The 15330-nt window shown below is 43.2% G+C and overlaps 1 protein-coding gene across 4 annotated transcripts; it reads left to right on the top strand.

The window, feature by feature from the left end:
* Positions 1–1024: 1024 nt before the first annotated feature.
* Positions 1025–12631, top strand: LOC542538 (seryl-tRNA synthetase). Of its 4 annotated transcripts, none has more exons than XR_004857632.1 (11): positions 1025–1310; positions 1378–1556; positions 6187–9204; positions 9636–9736; positions 9815–9963; positions 10039–10131; positions 10404–10583; positions 11268–11434; positions 11651–11785; positions 11882–11975; positions 12059–12475. XR_004857632.1 is itself a non-coding variant. In XM_008679745.3 (10 exons), exons 2-10 carry the CDS (start codon positions 1465–1467, stop codon positions 12341–12343), a joined length of 1296 nt encoding a protein of 431 aa, XP_008677967.1. In that variant the 5' UTR covers positions 1028–1310; positions 1378–1464; the 3' UTR covers positions 12344–12631. The 4 variants fall into 4 exon arrangements, 2 of the variants coding, with proteins under 2 accessions (XP_008677967.1, NP_001292796.1); XR_004857633.1 differs by having other exon boundaries at positions 1378–6022; XM_008679745.3 differs by lacking the exon at positions 6187–9204 and having other exon boundaries at positions 1028–1310; positions 12059–12631.
* Positions 12632–15330: the final 2699 nt, after the last annotated feature.

The raw sequence follows: 15330 nt of genomic DNA, 5'->3' as shown, positions 1-15330 counted from the left end.
ATCTCGCATCCTCTGAGCACACCATCCGGAACCTAGAATATGCATGAACAAATTTACTTGTCGGAGCTATGTTTGAAACACCGACCACTATATAATCCACAAGTTTAAACTTTGCAAAACCCACACAATCAAATCACCTCCACACCCATAACCTCCACTAAATCCACCAAACAAAATACACCCAGACTACACACACCATCAAAACGAATGATTCAGATCAGTGGATAACTTCTCTCCCTTACCTACTGAAATATAATGAACAATATTATTTGGATAATCTCTCATCCCTCTCCTCTACGACCCTGCCGCCCTAGTCTCCCCTCTCCCTCCCCTGCGTCCTCGCCTCCCTCACTCGCGTTAGTGTTAATCCCCCCTCACACTGTCAATGCTATCGTCGACCCCTGTCCTCCTCCGCGAGATCATAATGTTACCGTGGGCTATATGCTAGTTTAAATATTTTTTTGCATGAATAATAGAGTTTGCACAATAACCTCATCAAAGTGGTAAGATCGAACGGTTGACATTCACTGTGTCAGGCTGGTGCCAGTGGGGGGCAAGTGCGGCCCTAGTGACTGTGTCCAGCATACTGTGAGGCGGTAGAGGGACGAGAAGACACCGATGAGTGAGAGTGCCGGCGCCCGGCGAGAGCGGACGTAACGCCCGTTCTCGTCCGTGTTGGCATGCTGAGCCGATTGACAGTGCGTTGATTGATCCACATGTACGACGTAAGTGCCATGTGTACTAACCGTTTGTGATTGTAGGAGTTCATTTTTTTTAAATTTATCATACACTTCTTTTAAGTATTATATAATGTGTGATGTTTTATTCAATAAAAGTTCCTCTCTCGTTTTTTATTTTTTATTTGTTATATTTTAGTTCAAAAATAAACTAGCGATTTCGAAAACGGAGGTACTATTATGTTGTGCAATTTTTATGTGTCAAACAAACTAAAATAAAGTAGTTAATTTTAAAATAGAAAAATTGACGTAACTACAAACTGAGGATAGACCAGAGTGGAGTTTGAGAAAAAAGTATGCTACACTAGAACCAAAAGTCCATACGGCCCGGGGCCCGGGCGTCCCCAAAAACCTCACCCCTCTCTTATCCGCCCCAACGGCCGCCCGCCGGCCACCACCTCACCGGCGAGATGCTGACCTGCGGCCGCTTTATCTCCTCCTCCGCTGCTACCAGCACCGCATCCTTTTTCCCGTTTCGGACTCTCACTCGCTCCCTCGTTCGCCGCCCCGCTCCCCACCTCCTCTCCTCTGCCTCCGCCGCCGCCGCCACCGCCGTGGAACTCGACACCAATGGTAAAAGTTTAAAACCTTCGCTCTTCATCTCAACGGCTGCTATCTAAGCTTCCGCCTTTTCTTTCAGGAGACGGTAGTGCGGGAGGTGGTGCCGGTGTGGTGAGGCCGCAGTGGAAGGCCGCGATTGATTTCAAATGGATCCGAGACAACCGGGATGCCGTCGCCGACAACATCCGGACCCGGAACTCTACCGCCAATCTGGACCTCGTCTTCGAGCTCTACGATCAGTACCTCACACTGCAGAAGGTCTGGGGCTTGCCAATGCCAGAGCTTTTTGTTGTAGCTGTTCGTGCTGTCTGACTGTGCTGCGCTAGATTCGTTGATGGATAAGCTTGCGTTGTTGAGGGTCAGGTTCTAATGCCTGGATTTTGACTTGGCTGGCCGAGGGATATGTACTAGATGGCAGATGCGGACCTAGAACAAAAATCCGAGGAGAGGCACCCTTCTAGTTCATAAAGCCCGAGTACCATGGCTATACTAACAAACAATCAGTGAATCAGATATCATATAGGATAACAGTTCCATATCAGTATCACAGTTAATTGAATTTCTAAAGATGATCTTTTTTTTATCGAACGCGCAGGAGAATTGCACATCTTATATATTAGAGAGGAATAAAAACCTTACAAAAAGGAGATGTTGCTGAGCAAGTCTCCCAAGGACCCTACATAAACCCGAAGGGAATTACAAACTGGTACCGTAACTTGACCCAACCTCGCCCAGAGCTACAACTAAGCCAAGGCTCTCAAGCTCCTGCTATTGCCCAGCTAACACACTCATCTGAAAAACATCTAAAAATTCTAGATAAGGATGGAGACTCCCCATGAAACACTGCTCTGTTTCTCTGAAGCCATAGGCACCAAGCTCCCAGAATGATCAAAGAGTTAAGCCCCTTTTTCCTGGTCTTGATAACCCTTAGGCTCACCTTTCCCCACCAGTCTGCAAAAGACTCCTCATCAGCTGCCGGAGTGAGGTGCCCCAAGCCAAAAACAGCAAGAACTTTGTGCCAAAATTGCCGGGCAAAAATGCACGCAGTAAGGAGGTGCTGAATTGTCTCTTGGGCTTGATCACACATGGGCATACATCTGGGTGTGACACCCCCCTCTTCTGCAACCTGTCAGCTGTCCAACACTTGTTCCTTATCGCCAACCAAGGGAAAAACTTACATTTAGAAGGGGCCCAGGTCTTCCATAATCTCTCCCATGGCTCAAAAACAGTAGAGCCGAAGAATAAGACATTGTAACAGGATTTAGAAGAAAACAGCCCCGATGCCTCATGTCTCCAAACATGGTGGTCTTCCTCCTGAGAAAGCTGCACCTCACCTAAAGCATCCCATAAGAGAAGAAATTGTTGAATTCCAACCAAAGAAATGGGGGGGGGGTTGATATTAGCTATCCATTGCCTGTTCTCAAGGGCCTGTTCTGCTGTCATAGAGGTAAGAGCTCTTTTATCAACCTTGGACACCACTTCTGGAGCAAGATCTCTGATGGAGCATCCATTTAGCCATTTATCTGTCCAGAAAAAGGTATTAGAGCCATTTCCCACATGAGAAATTAGAGAGGCTGCAAAAAGGGAAAAATGAACACAATAAAATATAACGCTACTGTCTACTTTTTTTATAGGAAAAAATGAAAGATTTCTTTGCATCATTTTTCCGAAACAGCATACCCTGAAGGAGTGCACAAACATGTTACCAATTAACGATGGAATCCAATAAGGACTTATGTTTAGGCAATCTTGTAGCATGCAGGTATGGGATTTAACTTGAACTCACTACATTATTTATCTAATATCACTAATTTCTTTTCTAGTATTTTCTCATGCTTACCTGCAAAATTATTGGAATCATATAGACTCAGGAATGCACAAACCACAAAGCACACCTAAAATTGATGGTTGTCTATTGGCCTAGATAACATGAGCATGAAAATTTGATACTAATTTGGCAAAACCTTAAAACAATTAAACAAGTTGCCTATGCTTCACTTGCAACCAAAGTTGAATTCCGATGTATTTGTTGCTGCACATGGTGCTGCTTGTCCTTGGTGCTTTGGTGACGCGGCACAGGGTGGTGGCATGACAGACAACTGCGGCTTGGTGTGGTAGGGTAGCAGACTAAATCAGGAGAAGAGGTTGAGCTGAGTGAGGGCACCCTCCGTGGGCTGAGTCGAGGCACTGATGATGAAACTTTGGGCTGTATAACTAATTTATGTAAGTTGAGTGGTGGCCCAGGCCCAAACTTTGGGTCTGCTCCTGCTAGATGGTTGCTCTTTGCTAGGATTTTCATCTGAGCTTATATTAGAACTGCAATTTTAGATTTCCTACAATATGATTGATGAACTAGCCACGGTTTAACTCATTTAGTAGTGTCTTGTCGGCATGGCTGTTGTGTCTTCTGTATTTGTCTTGGCAACAAAACTTAGAAACAGAACTCAAAAGGCTGAGCATGGATCAGGATAGAATATTTCTAATAGGACTTACCTTTTTTCTTTAGGACATTTAACAGTTCCTTTATCCATTGAATTTCCATTCAATCAGATGCAAGCAGATCCAATGCTCACCAAAAAATGGCTTTACATTTTTAGAAATCAATTGTCAGTAAAAGTCAAATCTAGGAATTCATACATACACTGTACTTTTATGGAGCTCTCTTTGAGGTATACCGTATTTTGCATTACATCATGCAATTAATATATAGTTTCAATTTTTTTTTCTCAAATATGCAGGAGAGCTGCGTATCATTATATTAATAGGAGAAGAAAAAGGGCTAGAGCCCAGACATAAAACAAGAAAACACACCCAAAACACACACCCTTGAACACACTCCTACACAAGCACCCAGGACACTTACAACCTTCTTGTTAAGGCCCATAAGGCCCATATATTATTGTCTGCCTATATATATGCTACAGTACCCGAGGGGGTGATCATTCCGCCTAATCAAGGTTAGTAACATGGTATCAGAGGAGGTCACGATTAGGGTTTCTTAGATTTTTTTTTAGCCACCATCGTCTCCTCCCGGCCGCCGTCGCGGTCTTCCTTCGCCGCCGTCGCGGCCTTCCTTCGCCGCCGTCGCGGCCTTCCTTCGCCGCCGTCGCGGCCCTTCCTCCACCTGCGCCGCCCCTGTTCACATCCGCCTCCGCGGATCCCGTCTGCCCCGTCCGCCGTCGCGCAGATCCAGCTGCTGCCCGTCCGCCGTCGCGGAAGCAGCCCCTTCCCGCCTCTGCCGCCGGTGGATCTGGGCGGACCCGGGCGGACCCGCCCCTTCATTCCTCTACCGCGGGCGTCCCTGGGCAGATCCCGCCTGAGCTGCGCCCAGCCGCGATTCCCTCTGCCGCGGGCGCCTCTGCCACGGGCGGATCTGGGCGGACCCGCCCCTTCCTTCCTCTGCTGCGGGTGCCTCTGCCGCGGGCTTGTGCTGCGCCCATCCGCGCCCTGCCCGCGTGAGCTGCGCCCAGCCGCGGTTTCCTCCATCTCCGGCAGCCGTCATCCGCCGTCCGCACCTGCCTCCGCCTGCTGCACGCCACAAACAGTTGCTGCAGAGAAGATTTGTGCAACTGCCATCGACCCGATAATCACGCCGCCGATCTGCGCCACCGTCTGCTGCGCCCTGCCTCGTCGCCATCAGACTGTCCAACTCGTCTTCCACGACCAGGAACTCCGTCAACTCGTCCAACTTTGGCTACTGTCAGCTGCGGTTCCTCCGGTTTGTTTGGTTTCCGGTCTCCTGTTCTTCCTGATTTTCATTGAATTCAATATGGCGACAAATGCTATTGTGGTCAATATCACTCTTGATGGCCAAAATTATCCAGAGTGGGCTTTCTGTGTTGAGACTGCACTCAGGGGACATGGATTACTCTTTCATTTGACTGATGCAGCACCAGTACTTGCGGATGATCGTCGCAATGCTGCTGATATCAAAACATGGCAGCTTAATGATGGTAAAGTGATGGCTGCTATGGTGAACAGTGTCAAACCGTCTATGATTATGAGTTTGTCTAAATTTAAAACTGCTAAAGCCATCTGGTCTCATTTGAAGGAGCGTTTTGTTCAGGACAGTGGTGCTCTATTACACACTCTCATGCAGCAGACACATGTTATTGAGCAAAATGATATGAGTATTGATGAGTACTACTCAGCCTTTGATCGTCTGATGAGTGCTTTGACATCTATGGTGCCTGCTTGTACTGCTGATCCGTGTCCGGCTCATAAGTTTATTGAGAAGTTCTTCACTTACAGATTTGTTATGGGCGTTCGGGCCGAGTTTGATTCTCTTCGTGCTCGTTTACTTCAGGGTTCTGACACTCTCACAATGGCTAAGGCGTTGTCTGATTTACTTGCTGAAGAGACTCGTCTTAATTCTCTGTCTTCTATTGGTACTAATACTCACAGTGTATTGGCTGCTGCCCAGAAACCTAAGAATGTTTTTAAGCCTTGTGATCATTGTGGCAAGACCAATCATCGATCTGAGCTTTGCTTTGTAAAGTTCCCTGAGAAGTTGACTGATTTCCGTGCACGACGTGCTGCTCGTGGCCGTGGTTCAGGACCATCTACTAGAGGCTCAGTTGCTGTTGCTGCCACTTCGTCCGCTTGTACTTCAGAGTCGGCCTGGGTACTTGATTCAGGAGCCTCCTTTCATGTCACATCTGATCAGTCAAAGTTGGCTTCTACTACACCTGTCACAAATGGTGCTTCAGTGCAGACAGCTGATGGTACTGTATGCCACATTACTCATAAGGGTTCTCTTTGTGATCCACACTTTACAGTACCTAATATTTTCTTTGTTCCTGAGCTATCTATGGACCTTCTTTCAGTAGGTCAAATTACGGATCATAATTGCTTTGTCGGATTTGATGACTCATCTTGTTTTGTACAGGACCTTCGCACAGGGGAAGTGATTGGGACTGGCTGTCGCCGTAGAGCTGCTCCTCGCCTCTACATCTTGGACTCTTTGCGGCTTCCTTCCTTGGCTACATCTTCGGCTCATGTGCTTTCAGCTACCCTTGCTTCTGTTGCGTCTTTTGCCCAGTGGCATCATCGTCTAGGTCATTTGTGTGGATCTAGATTGTCTACTCTAATAAAGTCAGGTTGCTTAGGTCATACTTCGGTTGAGTCTGATTTTCATTGTAAGGGTTGTCATCTTGGAAAACAAATACAACTTCCATATTTTACTAGTGATTCTCATTCTGTTGAACCCTTTGATTTGGTTCACTCTGATATTTGGGGTCCTGCACCTTTTGTGTCAAAAGGTGGATATAGATACTATGTCATTTTTATTGATGATCATTCTCGCTACACTTGGATTTATTTCATGAAACGCCGCTCTGAGCTGATTTCTATTTATAAAACCTTTGCTCGCATGATTCACACTCAATTTTCCACTCATATTAAAACCTTTCGTTCTGATTCTGGTGGTGAATATTTATCTGATACTTTCCGCCAGTTTTTGACTTCAGAGGGTACTCTTGCTCAGCTTTCTTGCCCTGGTGCTCATGCACAGAACGGTGTGGCTGAACGCAAACACCGTCACATTATAGAAACTGCTCGCACTTTGTTGATATCTTCTTTTGTCCCTTCACATTTTTGGGGTGAAGCAGTTTCTACTGCGGTTTACCTCATCAATAGACAACCATCATCCAAACTCTCTGGCAAAACGCCTGGTGAAGTTCTTTTCGGAACTCCTCCACGATATGACCACCTTCGAGTTTTTGGATGTATGTGTTATGTACTATTATCACCTCGTGAACGTACTAAATTGACTGCTCAATCCGTTGAGTGTGTTTTTCTTGGATACAGCCCTGAACATAAAGGTTATCGATGTTATGATCCATCTTCTCGTCGCATGCGTATTTCTCGAGATGTGAGCTTCAATGAAAATCGTCCCTTCTTTTACAACTCTTCCACTCATTCTTCTTTTTATTCCACAGAGTCTACCTCCTTCATGAGCCTTCCTCCCATTTCTGAAACTTCATCCGTATCACCACCTACTGTTTCTACCCCAGATGTCCTTATTCCCATCACACCACCTTCCACTTTCACACCATCTCCGTCTTACTCTTCCAAACCACCTGTCACTCAGACTTACATTCGTCGTCCTCGCTCTACTCCCACGGCCAGTCCTGATGATGATCCTGTTGCTGATACTTGTACTAACAATGATGACTCTCCTGTTGTTTTTAATCAGGGGTATCATCTTCGTGACCGTGGCACTATTGCAGCTCCCGAACGTTATGGGTTTTCCCGTGCTGGTGCAGTCATTGCTGAACCATCATCTTATAAAGAGGCTTCTGGTATACCTGAGTGGCAGCTTGCTATGACTGATGAATTAAATGCCCTTCATCGCACATGTACATGGGATGTTGTTCCGTTACCTGCTGGTGCTGTACCTATCACGTGCAAATGGGTCTTCAAGGTTAAAACCAAATCTGATGGGTCTATTGAGCGATATAAAGCTCGTCTTGTGGCCAGAGGTTTTCAACAGACACAGGGTATTGATTATGATGAGACTTTTGCACCTGTGGCCCATCTGACTACTGTCCGAGCTTTACTTGCTGTTGCAGCCTCATCTTCTTGGACTATCTCTCAGATGGATGTCAAAAATGCTTTTCTTCATGGTGATTTACATGAGGAAGTCTATATGCATCCACCTCCTGGGATCGAGGTTCCATCAGGACATGTATGTCGTCTCCGTCGAGCCTTGTATGGTCTCAAACAAGCTCCTCGTGCTTGGTTTGAGAGATTTGTTTCTGTCATCAAGGCTTGTGGTTTCTATTCTAGTGATCATGATCCTGCATTGTTCATTCATGTTTCTTCACGAGGACGCACGTTGCTATTACTATATGTTGATGACATGTTGATTACAGGCAATGATCCAGACCATATTGCTCATGTGAAGGCGTCTCTGAGTAAGGAATTTCAAATGTCTGACTTGGGGGCACTCAGTTATTTCTTGGGTATTGAGGTTTTGCAGACTCAAAATGGTATTTATCTTTCTCAGGCCAAGTACATACAAGACCTTCTTGATCGTTCTGGTCTTAGTGATACTCGCACTGTTGCCACGCCTATGGATCTTCACTTATCTCTTCGTCCGACTGATGGGACACCTTTGGAGGATCCATCTCGATATAGACATCTTGTTGGCAGCTTGGTTTACCTTACTGTCACCAGGCCAGATATTGCTCATGCGGTTCAGATCTTGAGTCAGTTTGTCTCTGCTCCTACATCAGTTCATTATGGGCACTTACTTCGTGTGCTTAGATATTTACGGGGGACAAAAACACAATGTTTATTTTATGACTCAAATTCCCCTCTTCAGCTTCATGCTTACTCTGATGCTACCTGGGCCAGTGATCCTACAGATCGTCGCTCCATCACTGGTTATTGTATTCTTCTTGGATCATCCCCTGTTGCTTGGAAATCCAAGAAGCAAGCTGCTGTATCTAGATCTAGTACTGAAGCAGAACTTCGAGCCCTGGCTACTACTACTGCTGAGATTATCTGGATTCGTTGGCTCTTGGCTGATTTAGGCGTTTCTTGTGACTCGCCTACACTTCTTCGCTGTGACAGTACTGGAGCTATACAAATTTGTCATGATCCAGTGAAGCGTGAACTCACAAAACACATTGGTGTTGATGTCTCATTCACTAGATCTCATTGTCATCAGAAGACCATTGATCTTCAATATGTGCCCTCAGAATTACAGCTTGCGGATTTCTTCACAAAAGCACAAACTAGGGCACAACATCAGTTTCATCTACTCAAACTCAATGCTTCAAATCCTCCACTTCCGCCTTGAGTTTGACAGGGGGTGTTAAGGCCCATAAGGCCCATATATTATTGTCTGCCTATATATATGCTACAGTACCCGAGGGGGTGATCATTCCGCCTAATCAAGGTTAGTAACACTTCTGAGCACATTGGCACCCTGAGTTCCCCTCACTCAACCAGGATCAAAAAGAGTTTGCATACTTTTTGCACCTGTCATGGACCAAATGTGTAGCTCCTCCTTGAACCCTTCCACCAGAATATAGTTTCAACCTTTAGTTGGTTTTGGTTGGCCCTTAACTGTTTTCAGATTGCGCTCTTAGCAATTTATCATTCATGATAACAAAGCTAAGTTACAAAATTTTTCTGATCCTTAGGTTCTTGATTCTTCATGTGTTCCATTAATCCATTCTAAAATTTTTATCATCTGCTTAAGACTTGTGCAATAGTTAGATGCAGTAGCTGTCTATATATGCACTTGATGAACACAATTGGTTAGTTCAGTTCCAGAATGTAATACGACGGTAACAGAACGATGGCAACAATTCCTAATTATGACAGATGGCAGGAGGTTGAAAGGCTCCGAGCTGAAAGAAATGCGGTTGCCAACAAGATGAAAGGGAAACTAGACCCATCTGTTCGCCAAGCCCTTGTTGAAGAAGGTAGAATGAGCACTTTATTAAAGCATGAAGATAAGGATTCACCATTAGATTACTTTTACTCATTTTGAATTACTACAGGTAAGAACCTGAAAGAGGGACTTATAGCACTCGAGGAGGATCTTGTTCAGCTGACAGATAAGCTTCAACTTGAAGCTCAAAGTATTCCTAACACTACCCATCCAGATGTTCCTGTTGGGGGTGAGGAAAGCTCTGTCCTCAGGAAAGAGGTAAGTATTGTTTTATACTTCCTGCTGCCTTTCTACTTTGTACAGTCGTTAATTTATTTTGATTGAACTGTGTAGGTAGGCAGTCAGAGGAGCTTCAATTTTGCAATCAAAGATCATCTTCAGCTGGGGAAGGAACTTGATTTGTTTGACTTTGATGCAGCAGCCGAGGTATAATTGCGACAACTTTTGTTAACACTATGTCACTATATACATTTAAGTACAATAACACACTGCAGCAAGTTGTTCAATAAGATACTTTCAGATACACCTAAAAGTTCAAACTGCATGATGTCAAGTAATATATCTAAATTCTCTGAAAACTAGCTTAGATCTAAATGCAATGCCAGGGAGATTTCCCTCTTGGATCAAGTTTTTTTTTAAGCTTCTGATTTATTATTTGGTCTTTTCATTGTACTAAAGGTCTGTACTCTGTTGCACAGGTCAGTGGTTCGAAGTTCTACTACTTAAAGAATGAAGCTGTTTTGTTGGAGATGGCCCTAGTAAACTGGGCTATTTCAGAGGTCTCCAAGAAGGGTTTCACACCACTCATAACTCCAGAGATCGTAAGATCATCTGTTGTTGAGAAATGTGGCTTTCAGCCAAGGGCCAAAAACACTCAGGTAGGAACTCCCCTGTTTAGGATGGGATTTAAGGTTTAGTTATTTGTTTCATAAATTACATTAAAATAGCCATTTTAGCACATTATTTTGTCTAATGACTTGTTTTTGTTCTTACATTATGTTTCCATTAGCAGCTGTTTGGTATTCTGGATTAATCCCTGTCATCACGACATTGTTTCTATGCTGTTTTCAAGTCGTCCGATTAATCACGATTAATCTTCCAAGTCGGTTGGGACCAATTGCGATTAATCATCCAAGTCGTCTGACTAATCATGATTAATCGTCCAAGTCGGTCAACCAGAACGACAAGCAAGTCGTCCGACTTGGAAACAATTGTGGGCATCAATGGTTTTGTTAAAACATAATACTAGCCACTATTTCTATTATAATTTGTGTATTATAAATGACAGTGAAGCTATATTATTATGAAATAAAATTACCATTTGATAAATCAGTTCATATAATCCAAAAGGATGACCCTAGTCAATTTTTAGAAAATTTTACCATATGCGACCGAAAATTTCAACCTTGCCCGACTGTTAAGTATTTGATTACATGTGATATGTTGTTGTGGTGTCATATGCTGTTCAGCTTAACCATTTCAGTCCCTTCTTAGTTCCAGATGTGCATTTTTAGTCGTCGTTTGACATGTGCTAAAGCGATTGCTTGCACTTTGCTCTGTAGGTATACTCAATTGAGGACAGTGATCAGTGTCTCATAGGCACAGCGGAAATTCCTGTTGGAGGCATCCACATGGACTCAATACTTGCCGAATCCGCTTTGCCTTTAAAATATGTAGCATATTCACACTGTTTTCGCACAGAAGCAGGTGCAGCAGGTGCTGCCACTAGGTTGGTCTGTTCTCCTTTTGCCTGAGGTTATGAACTTTTTGCTTATTGATTTATGATTATGAAGATTTATCATTGTATGAAGATGTATATTTGGTTTCTTTTATTTTGAATGGTTAAAAAGTGTGATAAAAGCAAACTTTCACATGCTCTGCATTGAGATTAATTTTTTTACAGTACGTTTTAAAGTTGCTAAGTTTATCGTCTTGTCATGAACAGGGGCCTCTATCGGGTACATCAATTTAGCAAGGTTGAGATGTTCATATTCTGTCGGCCAGAGGAGAGTGGAAAATGGCATGAAGAACTTATTACAATTGAAGAGGATCTTTATGCATCACTTGGACTTCATTTCAAGTGATTCCTATTCCTTTTTAATTCCTTTGCCATGTCCATTTTTGAGAGGAAATCCCATGCCACAGATGTACTGATGCCAACATTCCCCTTTTGTAGAACTCTGGACATGGCAACTGGGGATCTGGGTGCACCAGCCTACCGGAAATTTGATATCGAGGCGTGGATGCCCGGCCTAGAGCGTTATGGTGAGGTAAGGGGCAAATATCCAGGCCTGTATACATCTTGTCAACATTTCCTTGAATCATGCTGATGATTCCTGACCAAACTTTGCAGATCTCCAGTGCATCAAATTGTACCGACTACCAAAGTAGGCGACTAGGCATCCGTTACCGCCCATCACCCTCGGAGCCTCCATCAACGAGCACCAAGAAAGGGAAGGGAGCTGCCTCAGGCCCTACGCAGTTCGTCCACACGCTCAACGCTACAGCAGTGGCGGTGCCTCGTCTGATAGTTTGCATTCTAGAGAATTTTCAGCAGGGCGATGGGTCGATTGTGGTTCCAGAGCCACTAAGACCCTATATGGGTGGACTAGAGTTGCTCTCCCCAAAATTCAAGTGACCCTCTACGGTCACCCGCTGTTGTGCTTGTGTGGACTTAGAACTGTCTGGCTGAAGTACAAGTTAAAGGAAGGTCATTTCTCACTACAAATATACACTACTGAGTTTCGTGATTGGGGCTTCTGTTTCATAAGCAGTCGACTACTCTGATCTAATCTGCATAGCATTATACTGGTCGGTTACTCTGATCTGCATAGCACTACAAAGCTTATGTGCATGCATTAGGCCCTCTATGGTTCCCAAGAATCGAGTGACATTTAAAAGTAATCTAATGCTCCTTACATTCTAATGCCATGTTTGTTTCCTCCCTAGATTTTGGGACTGTTTGGTTCAGTGTGATACAGTTTGGAGGGGAATTCGTCCGTAGGAGAGAGTGATTTCTCGTTAGAGTTACCGAGCGCCGCCTGAATCGCCTTGCGTCGTCGTTGAGCCCCTGTCGCTGCTTCTGTTCTGGTGAGAACCTTCTCGCTTGCTTTGCCATGTTCCTCTCTATGAATAGGACTATTCGGTGTTCGATTTGTGTGCGAGATGGTGTGAATGCCATGCGCCGGTGGGCGTCGTCGCAGTAGGCCAACAAAGAACGCTGATGCAACTCGGGTCAGAGGGGTAGAAGACGCACACGTGCCGTAGATCGGCAAACTAACGGTCAGGATTAGATCCTGAGCGTACCCCTTCGCTCTTTTAATCTGGACCCTACATCCTTGACTGGACGACCTAGATTAGGTAACGTAAAGCCACCGAGTCAACTTTGCTAAAAGCCCCTGTGTTAGTGTGATATGAACCTGTAGTACTGGCGCCGTTATAGGGGATTTAATTTAGGCCCTTTTTATTTACAACTTAGACCCTTAGATTTTAGAATATAGAATCTGCCATCCTACTAGAGTATTTTTACCCCAAGCCCCTCAAGTTTACACTTATAATTACGTAGCAACCCCTAGACTTCACAAATAGGCCCATGAACCTATGTTTTTAATATAAAATCAACATCAGAACTTATTTTATCCATATCTTTTGCGTTTTAACTCCGATTTTATGTTCTCAAACCTACGAATTCGTCTCGACGCGTAGAATCATAATATGCAATTTGATTATCTATTTGGTATAATGTGATTTTTATTTATATTTTGTTTAATTATATTGTTACGAATAGACGAGAAAGTGAGCGAGTAACCTGAAGCCTAACAGTTTGAGGGATCTGAGCAGGAGCTCATAGTAGAAGGCAAGTGTATCCTAGATCACATTGTTTTGACATAATAGTATTTACTGTTATGTTCTCACCCATGCATGTATAGTTAGGTTAACTTGATGGGAACCTAATAGGTTACTTAGAATTGTTTTCCCTATACCTTGTTTATACCTGGTTCACTTATTATTGGTAGATTTGCTATTGCTATACTTGATTATGGAATAATGTTACATGTGGAACATTGATCATGATTTATTATTGACTTAATTGTTATGCATGATAAGATCATTTTGTTTAATTGAAACATAAAGAACCACCTAGGAAAACATTGCTACCACAAGACTATTATGACTCTGGTCTTGGCTAATTAATTAGGGAAGCTAGTGTGTGAGAATCTTATCCGAAAGGGGCAAGCGGGGAGGAGTTGCTCAAGTATAGGGAGGTTCTCAAGATGATCTGTTTGTGATAGCATTTTGGACGATTGATTCCTGTACCACCTCTACCTGAAATCGTAGCGGTTTTTCTCATACTAATGGAACTTTGTAAAGGCCTCATAGTAGATACCTAGTCATTCACCTTGGAAGTGTCTAAGGGTCTAGCTAACCCAGGCTAGAAGGGATATATGACTTGTGGGTAAAGATGTGCAATCTCTACAGAGTGTAAAACTGATATATCAACCACGATCATGGTTACGAGCGGCTTGGACACTCACATGATTAACATATGGAATTAAATTTTAACTTTTCATGCATGTGGTTGGTTTATGGGTAACAATTTTGTTATGATCCTTTCTCTAATTGGGTTGGTATTACTTATACCTAGTAATTGCTAATAAAATTTTGACGAACTTAATTAAAAGCTAATGCTTAGTTTTAGCCTTTTCTACATGACACTTATTCCTACACACTTGTCGAGATCACGCTATAAGTGAGCTCACCTTAGCTATAATTGTTGTTTAGATCAGGAACATGAACATGTATAGCCGGAGGAGGATTATTATGATGAATTCGATGAGTTCTAGGTCGTCGTCTCCTAGTCAACTACACATGTAGAGAGGTTGTCTTCGATCAGTTTATTTTATTTAGTTATTTTATATAAAGATATTTTATTTATGTAATAAAGATCATCATATGTGTGAAACTTGATCCTGACACACATGTGATATACATCTTGATTTATCCTTGAATCCGGGTTTGACAGTAACGAAAATGAACCAAAACAAACAGACAAATAAATAACGAATTGAAATTGGACATATAAAGCAAAAACATCGCTACATAGAGTATAAAAAGTAGTGTGATGATCAATTGAAACATCTCATCTAGAGATATGGAAATAATATACATATGTAATCAATTATGGATTAATTTGTTGTGATGTGACAAAGTTGTCTATGATTTATTCATTGTATTATCTAAAACAAGATATTATATAGGGATAAAAACGAGGTATATTGACCAAAAATAAAAAAGCAAAAATGGATCTCTTCAACTATTATCCTCATTTAGCTTGATCTGGAAAAGTTACCCTCATAAGATACATACCTAACAAAGACATTGCTAGTTGATATAGTCATATTGGTTGTTGCTGTGCAATGTTGTCGCTATGTCAACTCAATCACCATAAAAACACCAGGAAGATGAGGAGGAAGTAAGGAGTTGTGTTGTTGATACTTCCCAAAAACATGATTGTTGTCCTTCACCTGAGTAGATAAACACTTCGACAATAGTTGTTTCAAAGGCCTGCTCTCCCAGAACTTGTGTGCACAAGTGCTAGAGCGGATCAATACTCATCTGATAGTT

The sequence above is a fragment of the Zea mays genome, chromosome 4, assembly GCF_902167145.1.
Source record: "Zea mays cultivar B73 chromosome 4, Zm-B73-REFERENCE-NAM-5.0, whole genome shotgun sequence".
In the NCBI taxonomy this organism is placed as follows: Eukaryota; Viridiplantae; Streptophyta; class Magnoliopsida; order Poales; family Poaceae; genus Zea; species Zea mays.
The sequence above is the reverse complement of the archived record's forward strand: the minus strand, read 5'-3'. Positions and strand labels throughout refer to the sequence as shown.

What these genes read in the sequence shown, in the direction of transcription:
- LOC542538 (NM_001305867.1), top strand. Translation starts at nt 1,148, where the DNA reads ATGCTGACCTGCGGCCGCTTTATCTCCTCCTCCGCTGCTACCAGCACC. An exon ending in AGTACCTCACACTGCAGAAG is followed by an intron (nt 1,557 to 9,642) that starts GTCTGGGGCTTG and finishes GACAGATGGCAG; the next exon opens with GAGGTTGAAAGGCTCCGAGC. An exon ending in ACTTTGATGCAGCAGCCGAG is followed by an intron (nt 10,132 to 10,403) that starts GTATAATTGCGA and finishes TCTGTTGCACAG; the next exon opens with GTCAGTGGTTCGAAGTTCTA.